The sequence below is a fragment of the Apostichopus japonicus genome, chromosome 10 (assembly GCF_037975245.1).
Source record: "Apostichopus japonicus isolate 1M-3 chromosome 10, ASM3797524v1, whole genome shotgun sequence".
NCBI lineage: Eukaryota > Metazoa > Echinodermata > Holothuroidea > Aspidochirotida > Stichopodidae > Apostichopus > Apostichopus japonicus.
The window spans coordinates 19,162,019-19,187,810 of NC_092570.1; the positions used below are offsets into that span (position 1 = coordinate 19,162,019).

Below are 25,792 nucleotides of genomic sequence, written 5' to 3' on the forward strand. Positions count from 1 at the left end.
CATGCACTGAAGAAGAGCTAGTTTTGCTCGAAAGTTCTGCAAAAACCAAACATTGGCTGTTTCACTTCCAATCACTTACCTAATTCAATTATTGTATCTCACTCGAGATCCAGCCTTTCTCTAAATGCAGCATAGTTGTTTAACAGTTCTGCCGTTATTCCTATATATATATATATATATATATATATATATATATATATATATATATATGTATATCAGAATGATAATATGTTGTGTTAATGAATCAGACTCATCCAGCATCAGAAGAAACAAATGCATGTTAGTATGGTTAGTTTTTGCAATATTTAACATGGATCAAAGTTTTTGTTTTAAAAAATATATTCAAAATACAGAGTAAGTACAAAGAAACATTCATCACACTTAACTTCACAGCTTGTTCCATTACCAAGACTTAAGCTATTGAAATTTATTCATTTTATTTAGAAATGTACATTTCACCATAGTTTGTGATGTCATATACAGTACATACACAATACATCAAACTACCTTCGACCAATTGAAATCACCTGGTTAAATTTGATGACATCACTTACAGTAATCATACCTAAAAATTGACTCTTGTCACGAAGTTGAATTATTTTCAAAGGTTGTATGAACATTTGTTTTTCTAAAAGTACTTTTTGTTGTAGTCCATGTATGACACTACATATTATTGAGAGATTGTCTCATCTATTAAACAAAATATATACATGTCAATATTTCATATCTCACTAACCATACAAGCTACTGTATGAAGGTGAGAGTTGGATCAATGTAAAACTATTTTACACAAGAGTTTCATATACCTTGTTGAATCTCAGATTTCATTCTTTTCTTTAAAGTGACTCATTGCTTTTCACAGGCACCAAACTCAGTACCTGTTAGTGTAAGTTTGTGACATTTCGAATACCTATCAATAGTGATACATGGTGTAGAACACCAGGATTCTGAAGGTAGATTCATGAAGTGTTATTAATGACATGTAAAACGCATAAAACAGCTCCAAACCTTTCTATTTCAAGAGCTGTTTTCCTGGCCATGATATGAGCAAACTCTTCTTGAATCTTGTCTTCGTCATCTTCCTGTTGTTTCTCAATTGCCTTCCGTCCCCTCTCCTTTGCCTTCCTGGCATTTTCAACTTTTGCTCGTTCTCGGATCTCTTGAAGAGGAGGCTGATGTGGAGACAAACGGGTAAATCATCAAAAGCTGAGAAAACTCGACCATATGAAAGAGTACCAACATGTGAATACAACCCAAACCCTGTTTAGAGAAAACAGTTATAGTATTCAAACTGGAGATAGTCAAACACTATAGTGACTTAAATGCATCTATCTATACCACATACCATGTAGCTCAAGCATATTTAAGAACATTTTGTGGTAAAAAATACTCATAGTTCAAATCATTTTTACTCCTCCCTCCTTGATACATGTGCCTGTGAGAGTGTTGCTCCTCTCATAACCTAATATAGTACAAAATATTGTTAGTATTCACTTGTTCCTGAGCTGATGTGTGAGCTTTGCCAACTGTCTCCAATGTTCTCCTATAGACCTCGTCGAGTGTTTCCTGCTTTTCCAGTTTCGTCTCTAACCATTCTTGTTCCAGCTGACCGGCTAGGATACACAGCTCCTGTTTCCTTTTAACTTCAACCTGCTTTCTTACCAACTTGGCAAAGGCTCTTTCTTGTTCCCTAACCTGAGAGAAAATTTCAAGGAATATCGTGTAAATCTGTATCAAATGTTGTGAGTAACACTTGCTAGTTTAGTAAAAGCCACAGGTAATGTAAATGCTTAAGCTGCTTTATAAATTTTTGTCTACAAATAGATTTGGTAGGCCTATGGTAGTCATGCAAAAGTACTTGCACTTCCAGAAGGGGCTATATAGGCTTACCTGTTGAATACGCAGTCTCCTGCGACGGTCTCTCTCCTTCTGAAGAACCAAAGCCTCTTCGTTAGGGCTAAGCCTGAAGGTGACTTTACTGGTCTTCATTTTCAGATGACAAAATTTATTGTCTAATGAATGATGCAATTCTGCAAATTAAAAATATATTTTTGTTAGGGTTGTCAATAGGTACATGTGATTCATTACCTTTGAAAACTTGCATAACAATTCAAAGAAAAAATACCTTAAGTACTGTACATTCTAGCACAAAAATTATGCTGGCTCAGTCACACACTATACAGCACTAGCATAAGTATTCCACACCAAATTTTTCAATGCAAATACTGTGATATTGTAGGACCGCATCATCATTAGTGTTGGGCAGAGGGTAACAGATTAGGAAAATTATCCTGGGATGGATTAAAAGTAAGGCTATTCAGCCTGTAAATTACATACTGATTTGCCACTTGTTCAAAAAGTTCTAAATATTTCCAGCTTCAGAGTAGCTACAGTATGAAGGACTTACAGAATTATTTAGATTACCATATTTTGCCATATACAGTATATTTGTACATGACAATATGTAGTTGAAACTGTTGATTATAACATAAACATAATTGCTAAATAGTCATAGTATTGTGTATATTCTAACCTGTCAATGACAACAGAGCAGAGCAGGTAGAGCACTGATACTTCAATGAGCCATTTACTCTTTGTAAAGACTTCATGGTCATACATTAATTATTCAAATGCATCAACAAATTATTATAAAGTTTCTTACTTGGACTGAAATTTTTTCAATTTCATACTTGTCACTGTGAGTTGGCTAGTCTTATGCCAAGATGTGTGGTGCAGGTGGGGGGGGGGGTGGTTATCCCCTCCCTCATTATGGTGTTTCAATATAAATATCACTTTAACTTTATATATCAATGAACCTTAAGCATTGGGTAATACTTTCAGCTTGAATCTTATCTAGGCTAGGCCTAGGCTAGTACTAGTACTAGGCCTAGAACTAATCTACCTAATCTATCAACCAAGCATATACCATTTGCATGACATTCAACTTAAGGCAGCAAAGTTAAGAGAACTGTCATTCTTGTTCTATATTCTATGGTGGATACCTGTTGCGGTGTATATTATTCATAAAATAAATTTAGTACCTAAGATAAGATTATTTAGGCAAATTAACGAAGTCTAGGCCTAACGTTATGCCATGGTTACACATTACTCATTGGACTACAAATTTATGAAAACAAAGTACTGACTGTAACGTAGGCTAGGCACAACTTACACATGGTTGAAATCAAGCGAACAGTCAGTCAACTATTTTGAGAGTTTAGTAAGTGTGAAATTGCAACACATCTTGTAACTTGCTGGTCAAGACTCACTACGGTTTGAAGTACTTTTATTTGAATTTCGTTCAATCGACCTAAACAACATACTTGCTAAAAGTCGTTTCAGTGTGACGGTGTGATTTCATGTTGGATGCGCCCTCTATCGTCCTTTTACGTTCCAAGACTCATCGTTGAAGGTAAAGGCTACGACACTCCTATTTATACTTTCGATTATCGCGGCCTTTCTTGATGATCATGGAATGTTGCTGAATCCATGTTTTTTCCAAATGATAAAACGTTCCTCCGATGATGATATTATTCATTTCTGGTCTAATTTCGTGGTAAAAAAGTCGTGGACTGCCACACTGCTACTATTACAATATTACTTGATATCAACCATATTCACAACATGGCCTAATTTGCTTATAGTGTTAACGTTAGGCTAATGTAAGTGAAAAATGGTTAGGCCTATGCCTAGTACTATTGATGTTAACACTGTTCAGTATTCCCCACATTTGCATGTTTTCACATGGCCAGTATTACGACTCAGGACAGCAGACTAAGGTTAATTGGGAACAATGTAGACTATTCTACATTATTATTTAGCCTATGCCTTGTCCAAGTTACACTCAGCCAGTTATACTGTGAAGTGTGAGTAGGCCTAGGCCTAGCACTTATTTAGCATACCTAGCCAAACATCACTTGTACTGCACTAATGTTAAAGTAACCATAGGCATAGGCCACCATGTAAAGTCAGTTATAATTTCAAACTTTTATCCCTTGTTAAGGTTTTCCCTTGATAGCCTACAGCCCTAACTTAAGGCTGCTCTGGAGTTACAACATGGCAGAACATGGAATGTAATACTTTAAACAGAGCAGCCTTTCTATCTGATACCAGCAACCTTTTTGTTCCTGAACAATTTTTGCTTTTATCATAGATCAATCATGGGTCGTGTGATCAGAGGTCAACGTAAGGGTCGGGGAAGTGTCTTCAGATCCCATTGCCACCATAGGAAGGGACCAGCTAAATTGAGGTCCCTTGACTTTGCTGAGAGGAAAGGATATATCAAGGGTGTTGTTAAGGTAAGTTTTTCACCATTTCCTTTCTTCCTTTGGGGAATCTGAACTCCTGACAAATGAAGTCTTAGTGTGAGATATTAGGAATGTAGGAGACAAGACAACATATGTTACTCCTCTGGAAGTAACATAGGCCTATATTGAATTAAATAGCATGGTTGTGTTTTCACTAACATATTTTTTTATTGTAAAACAGCAGCTTTGCATGGTTATCAAATGCCATTGACAATTTAATCAAACATGCCAAAGATTTTCAAAAGATTGCAGTCGATCAAAATTCCCTCCCCCTATATCCTACTCAAGTAATTTTGCCATGACTTGGATGTTGGTAAACTCTGTCTGAAATTATGGTACTTGGTTAAAATTTGTTGTTTATCAGACATTTTGTACATAACCTAGGATTTTTTTTTCTTACATACAAGAGTAAATCAGAAATTGCAAATTGTTTTTCTTTCCATTAAATGTTTGAGATAAAAAATGCATGCATTTAGTTGCTAATTGCCATCTAGTCAACTTAAACAGCATGGGTACAGGAATGTTGCAACAAATGATTTGTTAATTTACCAATATCAGTCCAAGAATCTGGATTGTCTTAGTTTGATTTAGTGTTCAGCTCAAATTTTTTAACGTTTGTCCAGTTTTCTGTTCCGACAAACAAGATTTGGAGGTGGTCAGCGGATGACTAGTGGTTAACTGTACATAAAATTCAGATTGCATTTATGTAAATGCCTAGCCCAAAGTAGGTAAAGTGATAATTGGTATCGCCCTCAAAAGCTGGTGTACTACACAACACATCCACACATCTCTCCTACAACACAGTGTGTACATAATGGCATTGTTTTTTTGCTACGTTTTTCGAGCAACTTAACTTGTGCTTCGGACAACTGAAAAGTGATGGATACTAAGGGTCATCATGATTCACGATACCATTCATAATACATCTTCAGTGAGTCAAATTTGATTTGTTTGTTCTGTCAGGACATCATCCATGACCCAGGTAGAGGTGCACCCCTGGCTACAATTGTCTTCCGCGACCCCTACAGGTACAAGAAGAGGAAGGAACTGATGATTGCTGCAGAGGGAATGTACTCTGGACAGTTCATCTACTGTGGGAAAAGAGGTCAGTGATTCATATCAGTGCACAGTATAACCAAGGAAGAGCTTAGGAGATCAAAAGTCTTTTACGGCAGTTTCGGGATCTATCGTCAAGTGTTTCTTCTCACATGAAGAATTAAACCATATGTTTTTGTAAGAACTCTGGAAGGAAGATTCACACACAAGACTGTGTTGACAACTGAAATTGACATTAAAATGTTTCATTGCAAATTATGTCAAAATGTTTCTTAAAAGTTGTTGATAGTGCTATTTGTGGAACCATCAAGACAGACTTTGGATTTCATCTACATTGGGATAGAAATGCATTTAAATTTATTTTATCATAAAGCTTATCTTCTCTAAGAAAGAATATTTGAAAGATTCTGGAAGAAGTGAATTTAAACATGTAAATTTAGTGTTGTCACATGATATTTACACATTAAGTTTTCAAATTAATAATAACAATAGTGTTATCTACAAACTATTTATGTAGGCTCTGGATTTCATGTACCTTGACAAAGTACATAATCGAATTGAATTTGGATTATTCTGTAAATGCCTCCAAAATCATAATCGCAATATTTCTGATGAACCACACAGCTACCCTGACCATCGGGAATGTCCTACCCATCGGTCAGATGCCCGAGGGAACCATCGTCTGTTCTGTGGAAGAGAAGACCGGAGATCGAGGCAAGCTGGCCAAGTGCTCTGGCAACTACGCTACAGTGATCTCCCATAACAGGGACACTGGCAAGAGCAGAGTCAAGATGCCCTCTGGTGCAAAGAAAGTGATTTCATCAGATAACAGAGCCATGGTCGGTGAGTACAAAAATCAGAAAATGTTTATGTGCGGGTTCTGTATATAAAAAGAAACTGCCTTTCAGATTTATTAAAGCACCAGTGAAGAGCAAGTTTACAAAACCTTCAGTTGAGAAAGCTACCTTAATATTACTTCTATATTACAGTGGTGTAGAGAGAACTGGAGTAACTTCGATATGGCCTTAAAGAAAAGCTCTTTGTTAGCTCAAGTTATTTCCAAGCTGATGGAGTTGGGGGTCAAGGAAGGTCCAAACATGAAAGAAATCGTTTTCAATTTTTCACTTACTAGGGATTTGAACTGACATGGTGGCAATGTTCAGTTGATGACCGGACATAAAAGTTATCAACAAAGGTCAAAGTTCTGTCATTTTAGGTTATAATTGCCCTAAATGGGAAATAGGTTTCAACAAATTTCCTTTATAGCACTTTGACTTAATTTTTACAGATGTTGGTAACATGGATCAGTTGGAAGTGGGTTAGAATAAAATGCACAGGATTAGGAGGTCAGGGAAGAAAGAAAGATCCATTCAAACCCATATCTCTGGTCGAGGCTTGCTAAGATTCTCAGCAACTTTGGTGTAAACAAGTCAATTCGTGAACATTAAATCATACAGAAAAGTAGGTCAGAGGTCATCATGTCCTTGTTAGGGTGAAAACATGATATCAGTTGCAGCATGAAGTTATTTCATTTGGTCAGCCTTTGCAGCTTCTCTTTAACAGACCCGGTAATTCTTCTCATCAATGTTGGGTGTATATATTAAAGAGAAACTGCAAACATTTGTGCGATGTGTCGAAATTGGTCTCCCATCGTTTACTGTAGTGTATCTCGTGCACCAAATGCCACTCCCCTCTTTGCAAATTACATGATCTGACAAGCATTACAGCACTTGGTCTGTGTTAGCCACTAATACAATTTAGCCACCACATGGCATTAGAAGTAGCAAACGTTACCAACATGTAGTTACTTTTACATTAAAACTGGAATTTAAATGACAGGAAACACAGGTGAAGGTGCAAGGTTTGAAGTTTATCTGCTGATTGAATTTATTTGGAGTAAATGGTAGCCTTACCTAAACGATGAATTGTTGTAAGAATACGTTTTTATGGATACTAAACATGTGAAACTGATGTATGTATAAGTTGTTATATTGTAAAGCCAGCAAACTGGCGCGGCCAAAATCTTCATACTGCTGGTATCCGTTTTGCAGGCCATACCAGTAATATGGTTTATAACTGCCTGACAAAATCTTGAGAAGTATATCTCTTCCCAAGGAAATGGAGGTTTTTCCATATTTTGTTGTAAAAGACAATAGTATATCAGACTTTGGTAATTTCTGTCACAGGTACAGACAGTCCACCCAAAATGATTATTGATCATGGTGTGTCACCCATGGACATTACTGCTTGTTTCTTTGCAAAAAAGTGAATTCTCATTGGTGATGTTCTAGTACAATCAAAGGCAAGTGTGTTCTTTGATTGAGGAAACTGTTATACCGCCTTCATTTCCAACTAACATATGGCACAGTTTTTGTCGCCTCTTGAAGTTAAATAATTAAAATCTCTTTTTTCTTTCTTCCAGGTATTGTCGCTGGTGGAGGAAGGATTGATAAACCTCTCCTGAAAGCCGGACGTGCCTATTACAAGTACAAGGTCAAACGTAACAGCTGGCCAAGAGTACGTGGTGTGGCTATGAACCCTGTTGACCATCCCCACGGTGGTGGTAACCATCAACATATTGGGTCTCCATCGACTGTACGCAGAGATGCATCAGCTGGTCGCAAGGTAAGTGAATCTAATTTACATATGGCATCCTTTAAATTTCCAGGCCCATTATTGGGCTGGGTGGGCCTATATCGTATTTCCACCATGAATGCATTATGGCACACACATTTTTTGGGCTCGAATTTGTGGGACCATTTGGGTTCACATTTTCTTTACATTGCATTAACTCCACAACCTTAAGTTGGATTGTTATACAGTTGATGGATAATAGCAGGTACATGTAGGTCAAATATTTTGGGACCATCTGGGCCCAAAAAAATTGTGACCTATATTTGGGTTATTTTCATCTCAAATGCATTTTGGGTCTGAATTTGTGGGGCCCAATATTTTTGGGAATATTTGGGTGCAAAATTTTATTGGGCCCAATTTTTGGGGAGGGGCCAAAACTTACAAAATTGCAGTAACTCCACAATCTCAAATCAGATTGTATCCAACTTGGAATACAGTTGTTGTGTAGTAGCTGGCACTTGTGTTCATAAATATTATGATATTGGGTGATGACATACATTACTTTTATATTCAACTAAGCAAGGAACCATAGGGCACATTGGAATCCTTTGAAGCAGGTCTTTAGTATGGTTTGAAATGCAGTTGGAAGTTGTTGGTGTATATTTTGTCATTTGGATAGAAATCAAGCTGGACTTAAAAAGGCAGCACATTGGTTTCAGGCTCTGTGACATATGCTTGGGTACTACCTTCTTCATGCATTTGGATGTGTGCATTGTGTGAGTGTGGTTAATCCAATAGTTCTGTTTGGAAGTAATGAAGGCTATTGAGACTCTTTACATGAAGTCATTTGCCTGTTGGTCCCCTGTTATGCTCGCCTGGTTTTTCTGACCTTGGCTGGAATAGGAAAGGAGTAATTTATCTTTTGCTCTCTTCATAGGTCGGTCTGATCGCTGCCAGGAGAACTGGGCGACTGAGGGGAACCAAGAAGATCAAGGACAAAGAATGAAAATAGATGAGAGACCATCAACCAGACCTGTTGTTATACCTCAGATGATAACATCTTTGCTAATGATAATTAAAACAAGATATCTGTGGTGTTTGGTCATACACAAAAAAGAGAAGTAAATAAAAAATGGAAAAATGACAGTTTGACTTTTTCTGGCTTTTTATTTTTGTTTGCTGTAATTCAGATATAATTTATGCAGTTTGTTGCAAACAGGAGGGAGTTTGGCCATGCATCTACAAAGGCCATAGTTAGTACATTTAATGATGATTTTCTATAACTAATTAATTTTACATAATTTTGATAATCTAGATGTCTTGTTAAAGCAGCATTCACAGTTTTATTCTAACTTAGCAATAAAAGATCAGTTTTGCTATATTATTCACATGCAAACAGTGATATTTCCTTTTTGACTTCAAATTAGAAGAAAAAATGTTTCTTTTTTTGTGGCCTGTCTCCATCGAACAGTATAAAATATGGTACTGTAATGTCTCTCTCACCTGAAATACAATTTCTCACCGATTTTACTTTCTATGAAATGTTGCTGCATGAAAATGTCATTGCCTTATTTTAAATTTATTCTGAACCCTGACTGCTGCTTTAACAGAACACCCAAGTCGTTGCAATAAATACAGAAGTATCTTGCTGATAAAATGAATAATCAGATACATATTTGTGAAGAACACAAAAAGTAGAACAATTATGAACGAAATATTCTTAATTTATTTTCTATGTTCGTTAATTTAAATTGAAGCAGCACTTCTGTTGGTTGCAAAATTACACCTTAATACAAGTGTGGTTGCTAAGAAAAAAAAACTAATTTCTAGATTTCTCTTTTCAACTAGTCCAAGAATATAATCCGTCAAAATTCATTAAAACTATTTACATTTCAAATATCGGGGTTCCTTTGAAAACCTTTATTCAAACATATAATACAAAATCTTACCAACAAAAATTAAGAAGATCCAGTTTGAGTTTATCTATGAGTATTATGGTATAAATATAAAAGTCTTTGAGGAGAATAAAGAAAGATGACATTTTTCATGAGTATAGCAAGGTGCAAAATTTCTTTTACAAATACTGCAAGAGGTTTAATGTGGATGAATTTCTACTTGGCCACAAATTGATATGTTTAATTTTTTAATTTTAAAACTTTTTCAATTTTAAAAACTTTTTCAGGTCCAATTGTTTTAACCCATTCCCAACTCTATAAGTTCTCTGTGCTCCAACTACCTTAAAATCTTGTCATAAAACTCATAAATATTCTTCTCAATAACACTTCCATTTCAACTGTAAAACCAATCCCACTCGGTTTTGATTTTAATTCAATAACTACATAGAACTATCAGAATAATTTACTTGCTATAATAATTTATTTCTTGGATCCCAACAAACTCTAGGTTGACACCTACCATAATTAAAAACTTACGATAGAAGTTAGTGATCACACTGTGTTGATCATATTTCTCTTCGGGTTGAAATTTACCATAAATTTTATTTTATCCATAAAATATAAAATCCATCAATTCTATTTACTAGAATAACATATAATTAATATATTCTGTTACAAATTTGTAAAACTTTATTGATTCAGTTTTACTTCAAATTCACCGCAAAAATTGTACCAACTCCAACTGTATTGTACCACTCCATTGTACCACTGTACCCCATGGAGTACATATTTAATGATTTTTTCAATTTTTGGCCGAAATCGTGATTATTTTAATTGTTCCCAAAACGAGCCCACGTGATAGACCGGTCCAATCTCTTACCAACCAGGCAATAAAAGTGTCACAATAGGTCCATATCTTATAGAAAATTAAATAATATTGATATGAATTTTCAAATGTCATTTTTATGAAAATGATAGCTCAGTCAACCGATTTTTATGGATTAAACAACAGATATGAGTTACGGGAATCGATATAATCCATACTGATCGAAATCGGAAAGAATCGATTTTTGGTCGAAATTTGATATTTTGGTAAGGGTATAGCCTTATGATTTTTTTTCAATTTTTGGCCGAAATCGTGATTTTTATAATTGTTCCCAAAACGAGCCCATGTGATAGACCGGTCCATTCTGTTACCAACCAGGCAATAAAAGTGCTACAATAGGTCCATATATTATAGAAAATTAAATAATATTGATATGAATTTTCAAATGTCATTTTTATGAAAATGATAGCTCAGTCAACCGATTTTTATGGATTAAACAACAGATATGAGTTACGGGAATCGATATAATCCATACTGATCGAAATCGGAAAGAATCGATTTTTGGTCGAAATTTGACATTTTGGTAAGGGTATATTGTACCACACTCAATTGTACCACTGTCAACTATTCTAGACTAGTAATACAATGAATTAATTAATTAACTTTGTAACTTTGCTAGTTATGTTCCACCTCTTCAAATTCACCTTTGTACAATTTTCATTCTTAGTTGTAGTACTAAGGCATTGTATTGTATATACGGTATCCTTTAAATACAATATTGGATGTACAATCAATCCAGCTCTAAAATTCAACCTCAATATTTAACCTTATTTCACTGACAACTTGGCTGCAGTTCCAATTTTTCGTAGTCTTCCGCGAAATGGCTTCACATTATGATCAACTCACAATTTGTAGCCATTAACACAATTCTTCTTTACAACAAATCAAGATGTTTTGCTTTTATTGGTCTTTGGTAAATTGTGGCAAATTCTTTCCTGCCGTCACAAACCGAAGGCAACTGTTAAGCATTTTTTTTTTTTTGTGCCACCTTGTTTATAGGTTGTAAAGACCGTAGGAAGAAAAACATACATTAGGCATATGCATATGATGTTATAGGTCTATCATGCTCTAACATACATGAAATGTTGTAAACAAGTGTTTACATCAGTACAGGAAATAATATGCTATATCACTTACATGCTCTGTACACTTTAAAAGACCAATCCACTTTAAGGTAAAAAAAATACATGCCAAAGAGTGTTAAATAGCCCTTTTATACAATCCGGGTCTTTTAAAACCAATATAGAAGAAAAAATCGACAAGAAATATAGCAACATATTTCTCTGATCATAATTGAACAGCTGCACCAACTTTGAAACCAGTTGGGAGGTGGATCTGCCTCGTAACATACCTCGATATTCTAAGAACAGAACATATCTGAAATAGTTTCAGGGATGTTTGATAGTCTATTGAGAACCTCTGACCTAAACCTTTAGCGGTTCTAACTCATGAATTATGGGAATAAATACTTTTAAAACTTTCCGAAAAGGTGTGACGCTAAGCCGATGTGACATTTGGCGACTTTTGTATTAATCTCACTTCCATTCTTGGTGGTTCCGAAAAGAAACCTCCATCATAAACAAGGTGATTTTGCTTTTATCAACCAAATTACCTATTTCGAGTTGTAGTGACAGCAAGTATGACAATTTACATTTACATACAAGTTATTCCTTATTATGCATGTTATGTACAATCATAATTGGCATAATATTTAACAGAAGCGTCAATAGCCAGTGACGTAATTTTCAAAACAGGTAAAGCCAACTGCTGCAAGAACATCCACTAAATTGAACAAAAGCTCAGTTGAAAGGGGTTTTTTTTTTGTTTTTTTCTTTGTTTCAAGTTAATATCCATTTGTAAAATAAGCACTACATACGACAAGCGTTATATTAACTCGAGGTTCTGATCGGTGGATTAATTTCGCGTGTCAGCTGGTAAAGTCAAAGGTTAACCGGAACTTATATTTGATGTTGATTTGCTGCTCGTGGCCCATGACTGTCGAAATAACCGAATGAGACTCAAGCGGTCGTTTTGCTGGTGCGGCCTGCGGAAGTCTTGGACATGAAACCCAGTTTGTATACCTTTTTCTGCAAACTTTTTCGAACCTGAGGTGAAAATGTAAAAAAGCTATTAATTATATTGCACGTCCCTTTCATCAATTTGAGAAACGAAATATGACATGAAAATCTTTACAAATTAATCCAATTAACGTGTACAACTAGTGACAAACCCACGACAGCACGAAACGCTTACAGATGAGTATGTTTGTCCCAAACGAATGTTTATTTCCAACCCCATCCCATCCCCTTTCCAAAAACATCAAACATAAAAACTCTATTGCAAAGGCCTAATGGGTTTCCATTGTTCTACATATACAGAGATGATTGAATGTGATAATCTGAGGGGAAAAAACAGGTTGGTAGTATAGATTTTATATCACCTACATTCATAGGACCCTTGTACTGCAGGACAAGTTCAGACACAACCATAGGCTATACCTTTTTAAATTACCATTACCCCTCCCCCCCCCCCACTTGGTGTCCCCCTTTTTTCATGAAGAAAAAAACAAACAAATTTGGCAACGACTAAAATTTTAACGAAGGATGAATATTTTTTGTTCTTGGAGAGGATCCTCCTCTGAAATGCAAATTGTTTACTTTTCTATGGAAAATGAGGTTGATCCTCGACCTACTTCTAATTATCCAGAGGACCACAATACCATATCGACTCATTTTAATTATTGCAGTTTGGGTAATGATGTGGGTATGCGATTAGTATGTTAGAATAAGGTTAGGACAACTCATGAGTCGACTTATCAACTCATCATATTCGACATTCGATCCAAAGAAAGTAGTACACTTACTCTAAACTATAAAAGAAAAGTAAGAATGAGTTTTATGCGAACAGATTCTAAATTCATCCGACTGTTTTTTGTTGGCACTTTATGGAAGAGCTAGAACCGAATCAAGATTCTTTATTGAAGGGGGTGTTACCAGGGGGGTAGGAGCCGGGGGTACTGGGGGAACATGCCCCCCCCCCTTTATTTCAAACTAGCAAATGTGCCCTACTGGCAAATAAAATGTTCCCCTTTAATGAAGAACTGTCTTTTGGATATCTAAAGCCTTTGTTAATTTTAATAATTTATTTGAATAATTTATTTTTAGTCTGTTCATGCTATTTTCAAAATGGCATCCCATATCTTTTTGTAGCACGGTTAACAATAAACAATCTCAATAAATAGTATTGATAGCATATACTAACACATCATATATATTTAATTGATATGGCCGGTGTGTATCGGTTTATAGCATAAGTGGTTGTGGAATGAGAAAGTGCCCCTCTGATGTTGTGCCCCCCACTTTTTGGAAGCTTCCTACCCCCCTGGGTGTCACCCTGGGTGTGACCCTGGGTCCTTGAAGTTGACTATTATGTAGGACGGTGGGAGAAGTCTGGGGCTCCTTCCCCAGACAGAATTACAGACGTCAAATTATGCATTCTGGGCATTTTTAGACTATACCTTAGGTATATAATTAAGTATAAATGCAAGGCTGTGCTAATAAATACTCTTTCAGTTTTGTGTCAGGTTGTAAAGGGGTTGGGTGGGGTTATACTCCCGGATGAGTGGCCTGATGATTGTGATGAGGGAATGACCCCCTTGTTCCCCTACCCCGTTGCTCACGCCATTAATTCAAATACTAAAGACGAGTCCGACATGCAATACTAGTAAACAAAAGAGTAATAATTAATTCAGACATAATTACTGAAGAAAAGAAGCAATATTAAAATAAAAATAATGCTTTTGGTTAAACGTGAATGGAAGACTTTCTAAGGATTATTCTGTTATTGACATGAGCAAGTTACCATGGTTACGTCCAGCTGGCCTCAGTTGTTAGTGTTGTTATCACTTAGTGACGTCAGTTTGGTGAGTGATAGAGGAGCATCGGTAATGAATAAAATATTACAGTAACTTACGATATGATTTTTGAGATCGTTTCATAATCGATCTTCTCACCTCATCATTGAGAACACAGTAGAGCACGAAGATGAAGACGCCCTAAGAATTAAAAGAAGATGTAGATACATCGTGTAAATTAAATAAACGGCTGGTCACGTTAACCTATACAGGAACTCCGTTCTTAAGATGGTTAAAGGTGGGGGGGGGGCAGAAAAGAGCATTTTAGACTTGAAGTGGTACATTATGAGTCATATTTAGGCTACGAATTAGATTTATAATTAGGTTTAAACGGCTGGTCACGTAAACCTATACAGGGACTCCATTCTTTAGATGGTGGAGGGGGGGGGGGGCAGAAAAAAACATGTTAGACGTGAAGTGGTACATTATGAGTCATATTTAGGCTACAAATTAGATTTATAATTAGGTTTAAACGGCTGGTCACGTAAACCTATACACTCAGGGACCCGTTCTTAAGATGGTTAAAGGGGGGGGGGGGGGGTAGAAAAAACATATTACACGTGAAGTGGTACATTACGAGTCATATTTAGGCTGCAAATTAGATTTATTTTAAGGTTTAAACGCAAGGTTGTGCTTATAGCTACTATCATATAATATAATAAAATAAGTAAAACAAACAGAGAAATTAAAGGGAATTGAGCAAGAAATTAATAAGAAGAAAAACTTCCAGGTAGACAACTTGACTTACTTGGAGTGAGTTGAAGATAACAAAGAGATATTCAAATACAACCACTGTGGAGTCGATAGCAGTCAGTAATCCAAACAACCAAGTTAGACCAAGTAACGGGAGCGTCAGTAGCATTGCACGTATAGCCAACCTGTGTTAAGAAATAAAAGAAGATATTTAAGTAATATAGTATTATTCCGATGATATTTAGGTACCTTTATTAAATTATGTTTTCAGTGGAGAGGATACAATTCCTTTGAGATTCATTTTCCCGTTTTTGTTCGTTTATTCGGACCACTCCGAGTCGTGTCAAAACCAACTATTACCGATGGTACCAAAATAGTTTTGAAAAAATAACTTTGTTGGGTCCCACCCACGTGAAATTATATTCACCGGGCCTCGGTTTTATAGCGGTGGGGGGGGGGGGTTACATCCATGAGCATATGATTTTTTTCTGAAAATGAGAACTCATTATTCTTTATCTCTCCGGGTCCATAGCTTTTGAGCACTAACCATATCACCACCTCCCCCCCCCCCCCCCCATCCAGTCAGGTATGAGCACAAGAAGGCAATTACGTTTCGCATAGGTAATTCCTGATCACACCACTGGGTTTCATCATCACGTGACTTCACACACATTGAAATACCACCATGACGTAATCGTTTATTAAATCGGCCATTAACAAACATTGATTAAACGTATAATCACGACGAACTGATTGTTCGTGCCCATGCGCTGTAACGTTACCATGTTCGTTCGACTTGTTTCTTCTTCATATTAGCGCGAAGACTCAAAAATACCCGGATGACATTGGACAGCATAATCATGTTGACCTGAAATGACGAAACAATTGTTGATATTTTCAACAGGTGTGAGTTTATAATCTTAAGTTAATATTAGAACATTATAAGCAATGTTCTGACTCGCCTGGTCGAATATAATCAGAAAACTTGAAAGAAAAAGCTGAGGAGGAAATACGTTCCCTGGTCTCTATATTATGTCACTGTATTACTCTGAACTAGAGCTATCTTGCTCAACATCGGGTCTGTTCATTTGGGTAGGGGCGGTGGGGGGGGGGTGCTTGGCAGCAAATGTGTCTGCGAGATTTGGGGTCCCTATAAACGCCTTTGGTGCCAGTTAGCATTTCACTGACTCAAGACAGACAGAGCAAGTCTCAAAGTGTCATTTCCGGCAAAGAAATCGATATTTTCCTGATCTCAGTCACAACCAAGGTAGGGATGAGATTATTGGTGATATACTTAATTTTTGTCAGGGGTCAGTAAACATTTCTTCTTCCCCCCCCCCCCCGGTACCCTCGGGGTCCGTGGATGAACAAAAACAGAAACCAATGACCAGTGAACTAGAAAATGTTACTTACAATAACAATCACGATTGCTGGACCAACAAACGCCCATATTCCACCATTATCAACACGTAACCAACATCTGTAAAGAAATAGCAAAAATGAAAACAAAAAATGATATAAAAGAGATATCATTTGAGGTGCAGGCGGGGGGGGGGGGGGGCTCTAGAGGTGTAAGCCAGAGAATAATTGATGGGGACATTTGGTGACGGATCAATAGCTGGAATTGCGTATAATTGTATTTTGACTCCGTCCTTCATGCAGTTTACGTGTAGGTTTAACTTTAAAATAATTCAAGGTGTACATGTGTGTTGGGCGGGGTGCGGGAGGGGGGGGGGGGGTGATGTGATAAAATCATGACAATGCAAGCGTATATTTCGATTCAACAGAACAAATGAACTTTTCGCAGGTTGAAAAGGCAACTTAAGCAAAGATGCTAAGGGGGTGGGTGGGGTGGTCTGGTGTGGCTTTCAATTTTTAAAATTTAAAATGTACGCTTTTTCATTAGTGTGAGCACGAAAGAATGACGTGCGCTGTAAAAGTAATGATGAAGCATATAAACACAGTTTAAAATACGTACAGCCCTACCACGGTCAAATATATAACATATTTAACTGAGAGTTATCTTGAAATACCAGCGACAATATCAGCGATTAATAAAAATCATCAGTACTGGCCCGAAATATGCTATACAGACAAAGAATGGTCACTGATGTTCCAACTTTCAGAATCATTTTACTACTTACCCTCAAAGTATATATTTTTTGGCTGAAACATTTCTTTAGTGTAATTTCACACTTTTTAAATTCTGGAAATGCAGAACCATCAGGGAAGAGATTTTTGAAAACTTCTAGCAATTTTTAGCATGTTAAAATTTGCGGCCAATACTGATTATCTTTAAGCAGTCTCTCTATATAGTTATTACTTACTGCTTTTCAGTTCCGTAGGACTCAAAGGAAACGCCTGCCGTTATACCAACAACTATCAAAGGACAAACTGGTAATAAAAGAAAGTTAATAATTTATAAACGATATCGTTTTTCTATAGAATTAGTAAGAAATTGTATGCATCAATGGAGATGATTGTCGTGAAAAGAGAATCATTAATATCATTCGTGACGAACGTGACAAAATAAAATTATGCAAGAGAAGGAGAAGAAGAAGAAGTTGGGCAATTTTCATCAATCATGAATATCTGAGTAAAAATGTGACACAAACCCAACCATATACCTTTAGCTTATATGACAAAGAACTTTGTGATGAACAGCTATATTAAGAAGAAACAAATCATTTGCGAGGATCCTAATTTGAAATTCGTGTCTGGGGTCTGTCATTTTGTAAGTCTGTGATGCCATGGAGCCAGTAGGATAAGGGAACCTTTTTGTTTAGCTCTGCCCCCCCCCCCCCCCTCATATTTCAAGGGAGAATGCTAACATTGTCGAGACTTGGAATCAATGTCATCGTTTAGGTCCTGTCAAGAGTTTTAATAAATTTAGATTCGGTTATTGCAAAATCCATCTCCAATTACAGAAAACCATGATAAGCATAACCAAGATCTGGGAAATTAACACAACTTGTGATTGAAATGTATCCTGCTAAATTGACAAAATGAATGTCTTTTCCAATTGGAATCATTATCGAAGAAATTCAGTTTCTGAGCGGTATTTATGAGGTACGTGGTGTGGGGTCTTGGAGACCCAAAATTCTTAGAATACCGAGAATTCCTTCACTACGTTATGACGTCGTATGTATTAACTGTATTATATTTACTTTGCAAAACAAACCACTTTACAATCGTTTTGTAAAGATAATGAAGAAAACGCTAAGAATAATAAAATATATGGGGAAGAAAAAGAATGAGTTACTCACTCCATCCCACAAACAAGAATGTCGGCATCTTCAAAAATTTGCTATTCTGTGATCGAGTCTTAGAGACGAGATACATTCCCTCGTTCAACATCCAGAAAAATGAGCCAAGAAAACAGAAATGAAGAGACATCCCGATGACTTTACAAACGATCTGGGGAATAAATAGCTCAGAATGATGTCAAAATAGCCTAAAGTAGCCATATGGCACAGCTTATGAAATAACAGAAAGTGATGTGACTATAGCCGAAATAACCTATGGCATAGCTGATAAAATAGAAGAACGTTTTGCTATTGTAGCCTAAAGTAGTCTATGGATATATTGCTCCTGTAATAGCATAGAAGGATGACAAAATAGCCTAAAGCAGCCTTATGGCACAGCTTGTGAAATAACAGAACGTGATGTGAATATAGCCTAAGTACCACATGATGAAATACTAGAAAGTTTTGCTACTATTGAACCTAAAGTAGTCTATGGCATTTATTGCTCCTGGAATAGCAGAGAGTGTTGTCAATATAGCCTAGATTAGCCCTATGGCACAGCTGATGAAAACAGAAAATGATGTGACTATAGCCGGAATAACCAATGGCATAGCTGATAAAATAGTAGAAAGTTTTGCTATTGTAGCCTAAAGTAGTCTATGGATATATTGCTCCTGTAATAGCATAGAATGATGACAAAATAGCCTAAAGCAGCCTTATGGCACAGCTTGTGAAATAACAGAACGTGATGTGAATATAGCCTAAGTACCACATGATGAAATACTAGAAAGTTTTGCTACTATTACCTAAATTAGTCTATGGCATTTATTTCTCCTGGAATAGCAGAGAGTGTTGTCAATAAAGCCTAGATTAGCCCTATGGCACAGCTGATGAAAACAGAAAATGATGTGACTATAGCCGGAATAACAGATGGCATAGCTGATAAAAAAGTAGAACGTTTGCTATTGTAGCCTAAAGTAGTCTTTGGCATATATTGCTCCTGGAATAGCAGAGAGTGTTGTCAATATAGCATAGAGTAGCCCTATATAGCACAGCTGATGACATAAAAGAACGTGATGTGACTATAGCCGAAGTAACGTATGGCATAGCTGATAATTTACTAGAAAGTTTTTGCTATCATAGCCTAACGTAGTCTATGGCATATATTGCAGAGAGTGTTGTCAATATAGCCTAAGTTTTCCCTACTGCTAGTTGATAACAAATATGGTAAACGGTGTTGTCCCTATTGGCTGAAGTAGCCCTTAAAATTGATTTGTGTTTGGATAGCAATGTATCGTGTCATATTGCTTAGATGCAGATATCTAATACTTATCAAATTCGATCGCAATGTTAGTCGAAATTATGCATTTGAGTGACAAAGAGCCTTTGATATTCGTATAAGCTATTATTAAACAATTCGGATATTACTTGTATACGAGTTTGCAGGTGGAACATTAGTAAATGATGGGAAATTGTAGGCCTACTGCACGGTGTGATGAATATTCATTATATGCAAATTAAACACATTTATATTGACTTACTAATCTTAGAGGAATATGTTTACCTTTCTTCTTTTTTTAATTATATACACACTTAGTTAAGGAAGAAGACATTGTGATTAAACAGCAACCCACCCACCCACACACACACGCGCGCGCATACATATAGCACAATGTGAGTGACGTCACTGATACTTTACCTCCGTTTCTGTTCTCTCGATAGCGACCAGAAAGAGCAGTTGGCCAATCATCAGAGATAAAGCTAAATTCATGTGAATGATGTTACGATCAGATCGGAACAACCTGTGAGAAGAAACATGAAAATTGTACCAAATGTTGTGATTTAAAGTTCATTTTATTTCTATATCCGTCTCTGATGTCTTCGCTGATTATTAAGGGTCATCTAAGCTAATGGTATTTTGTTTTAATAGAAAATGCGCAACTTTTAAATCATGACCTTTGGGTTATTTTTACTATGACCTGATGAAAACTCATCTGTGAGAATAAATTCAACTTTTATCTGATAGATAACTCACCTCAAGTTTTTTGTGCTGACATCATATTTACATAAAGCCTATGTCTAAGAGTAACATTTAAAAACTCGAAGAGCCTTCGGGGTAAAACAAACATCTTAAAAGTAATACTATTCATTGAAAATAATAATTTAGTCTCTTGCTATCCTCTACGACCTTTCATGCATTTCCTACAATGCGTTGCAATATTCCACTGTTTTAGAAAACGGTTCTGAAAGTTAGGTATTCGACTTACCTCTGAGCAGTGAACACCAACAACATTAAACCAAGACAGAAGATTGACAGCGAACATCCAATCAGAGTCATATAATGAATGACGTCACTCTCTGTTAACGTCTGCAAGAAAGAGAAATTCACAAAGTTATGTTTTCCGATCGGAAGTTTTCTTGGACCACTCACGCTCAACGTGAATTCCTGTGTGGTTACATAACGATGTACTGCCACATTATCATATACTTGGCGCACACAGCGTAAGTTTGGGGCGCACACAACGTAAGGCTGGGAAGTGATTACCTCACACACGTTCATTACAGGGCTACGGCACAGGTTTGAGGTGGGTGTATGTGTCCTGGGATAAGGGGGGGGGGGGGGGTTAGTCTAACCAATTTTTGAATAGTGGTGAAATTGCGCTTGCGTCGAAATCATCTTTGTAACCGGAATTTATTAGGGAGGGCTTGGTTCCCCCCCCCCCCCCCCCGATCCCACTGTTGTGCTGGCTCTGCAGTAAAGAAGACTGAGTTATTAACTGTACACAGTGCTATCTAAATTAAACGTTATAACATTCAGTTACTGCGAGTTTGTCTCATAGTCTCAACTCTGATCGACAAGTAGGGTGAGTTTGTAACAGATTCAGTAATACATCAGTTGTAATCAGTACTTCCAGTGACACTAAATGCTGTGAAATGCGCAGTGTTTCAAAGTTATGAAGTATTGTGCCTCATCACACATAAATGGTGCAATTACTACTTAGCATACAATTATTAGTTATTTATAAGGGGATATACCATCGACCCATTCATTATTTGTCATTGAACAAGGGGATATACTAACGACCTATCAATTATCAGTTATTGATCAAGAAATATACTATCGTCGTATCATTTATCAGTTATTCATCAAGGGAATTTACCATCGACCCATCAATTATTTGCTATTGAACAAGATGATATACTAGCGACCTATTAATTATCAATTATTGATCAAGAAATATACTATCGTCGTATAAATTTTCAGTTATTGATCAAGAGGATAAACCATCGACCCATCAATTATTTGTTATTGAACAAGGGGATATACTAGCGACCTATTAATTATCAATTATTGATCAAGAAATATACTATCGTCGTATAAATTTTCAGTTATTGATCAAGAGGATAAACCATCGACCCATCAATTATTTGTTATTGAACAAGGGGATATACTAGCGACCTATTAATTATCAATTATTGATCAAGAAATATACTATCGTCGTATAAATTTTCAGTTATTGATCAAGAGGATAAACCATCGACCCATCAATTATTTGTTATTGAACAAGGGGATATACTAGCGACCTATCAATTATCAGTTATTGATCAAGGGGATCTTCGTATCGATTCCAATGCAAACTTCTATGGATATCTATGGAATCACTGATGAATAGTGCAATGCGACATCAACTTCTGATGACATCTTACAAATTCAAAAAATATCTGACATATGGCAAGAAAATTCATAAAACAATCGTTGAAAACGTGCTTCGAATATAGTGTTTAGTTGTAATGACCATTTTGCTTAATCTTATAATGAAGATGTGCAATTAACGAGGCCGGGAAAAATCCTATTTTTGCTTCTTAAATTACACTTAACAGGCTTTACAGAAAAATAATAAGTACAAAGAAGTCAAGAATGGATTATTTCGTATAAAATTTCTCACAAAGTAATCGTTTAACCACAGGTCATTACTTGATGATAATCATTATCATTTATTTCAACGCTTTTTTCCCTTTCTTTTTTGGGCAATTTGTTCCCCTAACGTTTATACAATACATTTCCCATTCTCTCGTAAGCAGGAGAACTGTTAGTGTCCAACAACAACAGAAGAAAGGAAAATGAAAATAGAATGCCGCAATTATCATTAGTATACCCATTTCCATGGAAATAGTAACAACAAAACAAACAAGTAACCTCTCAAAGATGCCATTATAGTCTATAACGAGAGTAGATTTACGATTTAAACAAACCTATTAGCCTCTTCCAATGCAGATAAAGAATTATGTATAGTCAAGATTGAAAGTTTTATTTTCTCGCAAATTTGAGGGAAAGTAAACAATTTTGGTCAAAAAACCTACGCCGGCATTCCCGGTGAATATTAAGGCACTCTGGAAAATGTATAATAAACTTTTACAAGGGCATGGTTAAGATTTATCGTGACTATTCTCAGCTGAAAGTAATAAGCCTACTTTAAGTAGATATGGGCTCACATGGTAAAACCTATAATTGTGCTAAGTGAAATAGCATTTCGTTGGACACGTTCGTAAATCATTAGCATAAACAGACTTGTCCAGTTACTGAAAGAGGTAGTGTAATTTTAATATACTTCCGCATTTTCAACGAGTTTTAGCTTATAGACCTGTTAAAAATCATGAACAATTTATAAACTTAAATATTCTCTGCATTTATATGATTCTGATGACACTTGCCTCCCGAAGCTAAAGATGGAAATCACGTTTTCTCACACGTATTAATCCATCATCAAATGTATAGATTAAAATTAAATATTTCCGAAAGAATTGGGGTTTTTTTCATGATACATTTTGCTGTACGTTGATTATATTTGCACTGCTCAAGGTGTCATATATATGATCTCACATTTCACTATCTGAATTTTGGGAACCAAACTGCTCAAATCGGCCTTTAAGATCATTCGGATTTATACACATAAATAATAATTTACATCCTGGAAGGAATTAATTTAAGTGGGCGGGAATAGGGAAGAAGGGGGCGCAATGCTTACATTTTTATCAGGTATATGGAAAAGGTGCAATAATGGGAGTAGACAGGTAAGTGTCATCGAATGATAAAACCATTCCTCACACAGCTGTGCAATTACTATAAATATTATCCTACTAGGTAGACGCCAAGAGCAGGGCGTTAGCATTTACGAAAGCTTTTAATAAAGCGAGCCCTCGTTCTACCCCCCCCCCCCCCCCGCCTCCCCGCGCCAACCCTATCACACCAAAGTAAACTGACACAAACAGAAAAGCAAAAATAAAAAAGCGAAGAGGACAAATATTATCCGGTGGTTACTCTGTAGCCTACCCCTGTACAGTAAAGCAAAGAAATAATTGCTTTCTGATGATCCATTTACGAGAGCCGCAGTAAACAAAATTACTTCTTCGATTTTCTTTTAATTTCTGCTCGTTTATGCATTATTTACGTCGATTTTCCATTAGTAATTTTCCGTACCGTTATCATGATAACATGACGCAACACGAAGTTGACTTAAATGTTAAACCACGAAATTTTTCTCGGTTCATGTTCTTTATACTTCTTCTCCTTCTTTGAATTCTGATGATAGCAACTTAATTTCTCATAAATAATTCCAGAATTTAGGTTATTGGAGCAGCATAATAATGACTCCGTTCGTAATTTACAGACAATTAGACTCCATATGTATGTGGTCTACTTGCACTCAAAAGTAGAACAAAATATGTAGAAAAAGATAAAAAAAAATATATATTTAAAAAAGTACATCGTTTAGGATTTAAATCTTGCCCTTCAGATGTACTTTCTTGTAAATACTTAAAATGAGACCATTTTTAAATGCTTTTAAGCGCAATTCACCTTTCACTTGAAATAGATTAATAATATTAAAAAAAAAACACTGAACATAAGTGGGATTTTTTTTTTATCTTCTTGACTCGTAGGTGTAAAATAATGAAAAGAGAATTTATTGAGGATGATTTTAGAGAGTAATTAATGCTTTTAAAAAACAATAATGAGAATAATTTGCACATCTAAATTTATTATTGCGTATTGCGTATGTAAGTAAAAATGCAGTTTTATCATTTTAGTTAAGCAATCTCTTACATAACCACTCTTGATTGATTTATATTTTAGAACAAAATTTCACTTCAACGAAGATAACACGTTTCAATCTGCTGCGTCTGCCTATAGGGAAAGTCTTTGATGTTGAACCGTGGCAGTCAAGTCATACTTTACCAGATGATTATATAAATCATGTGAAATAGTGGCGGATATTTCTTGTATATTCTATGATCTCCCCTATCCCATCCTACCCTTTCCTGCCCCTTCCCTACCCCCACGGCGTCTAGCTCTTCAGGAGGTACATGGCCCTGTGGGTCCATTTTATCATGGGTACATAACGAAATGGTAACCGATACTATATATATTTGTTTTCATTTTTTGACTTACCTCTACAGGTCGAACGCTCATGAGTACGGCAAAGCTTGTGAGGTGATAACACTCACACTGGGTGTGGGTTGAGTTAGAGAAACCCACGAGGCAACCCTCATCAGACCAAACACCACCGTCACCACTACAAATAATAATAATAATAACATAAATTACACCGTCACAACTACAAATACTAATAAAAACATAAACGACACCGTCACCACTACAAATAATTATAAGCATACAGTATAAAGAAGGTGAAGTCATATTTGGATGGACCTTAAAGATTAGTTACAAGCAATCTTTACCACAAATCAAATAAAGAAAACGCATACAATCTGCATTTGTGTGTATAGGCTATGTTTGTATGTATTTTAGATCCTCCTGCAAGCAGGAACTCGCGAAGAAGCCTCATTGGCTTATCATGGCCGCCGTAGAATACCCCTATCGGACGAATGCTTTTTTATCTAGGGCAACATGGGACGCATTAATACACGGCAAAAGATGCGACTTTTTATACTCTCAGGGAACTGAAATACAATTCTATAACAATACTGCAGTCATTGACGTCACTCACTGCATTACGTATTGTGACGTCAATATGTCCGTTTAATGGCTGAGTGTCAAATGGTCGTAAGCAATTTCGGTGGCTCTTTTGACTGATTGCTAAAAACTAAAACCAGTGTGAGTTCAAAATGAAAATGACCATGAACTGTTCCAAAGTTATCGCTTGTGTACCTAAATGTATAGTTTTACCTGTTTACAGATGAAGCTTATTCCAGAGGGGGGGGGG

At 36.2% G+C, this 25,792-nt stretch overlaps 3 protein-coding genes across 7 annotated transcripts in view; 1 reads left to right on the top strand and 2 right to left on the bottom strand.

Annotated features, from left to right (window-relative positions):
- Window positions 1–3,363, bottom strand: part of LOC139975298 (uncharacterized) — a 17,112-nt gene extending 13,749 nt beyond the window's left edge. The window contains exons 1-4 of one of the 3 annotated variants that reach the window (XM_071983115.1): window positions 3,270–3,363; window positions 1,891–2,030; window positions 1,495–1,695; window positions 1,009–1,172 (exon numbers count right to left, since the gene is read on the bottom strand). In XM_071983115.1, the coding sequence (XP_071839216.1) occupies window positions 1,009–1,172; window positions 1,495–1,695; window positions 1,891–2,030; window positions 3,270–3,321 (557 nt within the window). In that variant the 5' untranslated portion in view covers window positions 3,322–3,363. Of the gene's footprint in view, window positions 1–1,008; window positions 1,173–1,494; window positions 1,696–1,890; window positions 2,031–3,146 lie in introns of all 3 variants that reach the window. The other 2 variants (XM_071983116.1, XM_071983117.1) reach the window with 2 other exon arrangements.
- Window positions 3,274–9,081, top strand: LOC139975311 (large ribosomal subunit protein uL2-like). Its single transcript, XM_071983145.1, has 6 exons — window positions 3,274–3,412; window positions 4,154–4,298; window positions 5,271–5,412; window positions 5,988–6,206; window positions 7,786–7,988; window positions 8,875–9,081. The coding sequence occupies exons 2-6, from the start codon at window positions 4,161–4,163 to the stop codon at window positions 8,941–8,943; spliced, it is 771 nt and encodes a 256-aa protein (XP_071839246.1). The 5' UTR covers window positions 3,274–3,412; window positions 4,154–4,160; the 3' UTR covers window positions 8,944–9,081.
- A 3-nt stretch (window positions 9,082–9,084) lies between these two features.
- Window positions 9,085–25,792, bottom strand: part of LOC139975300 (uncharacterized) — a 110,171-nt gene continuing 93,463 nt past the window's right edge. For 2 of the 3 annotated variants that reach the window (XM_071983123.1, XM_071983122.1), the window contains exons 15-24: window positions 25,018–25,141; window positions 20,837–20,937; window positions 20,269–20,371; window positions 18,591–18,741; window positions 17,652–17,718; window positions 16,738–16,804; window positions 16,107–16,192; window positions 15,380–15,509; window positions 14,691–14,772; window positions 9,085–12,823 (exon numbers count right to left, since the gene is read on the bottom strand). In XM_071983123.1, coding sequence (XP_071839224.1) covers window positions 12,666–12,823; window positions 14,691–14,772; window positions 15,380–15,509; window positions 16,107–16,192; window positions 16,738–16,804; window positions 17,652–17,718; window positions 18,591–18,741; window positions 20,269–20,371; window positions 20,837–20,937; window positions 25,018–25,141 — 1,069 coding nt within the window. In that variant the 3' untranslated portion in view covers window positions 9,085–12,665. The remainder of the gene's footprint in view (window positions 12,824–14,690; window positions 14,773–15,379; window positions 15,510–16,106; window positions 16,193–16,737; window positions 16,805–17,651; window positions 17,719–18,590; window positions 18,742–20,268; window positions 20,372–20,836; window positions 20,938–25,017; window positions 25,142–25,792) is intronic. The other variant, XM_071983124.1, reaches the window with a different exon arrangement.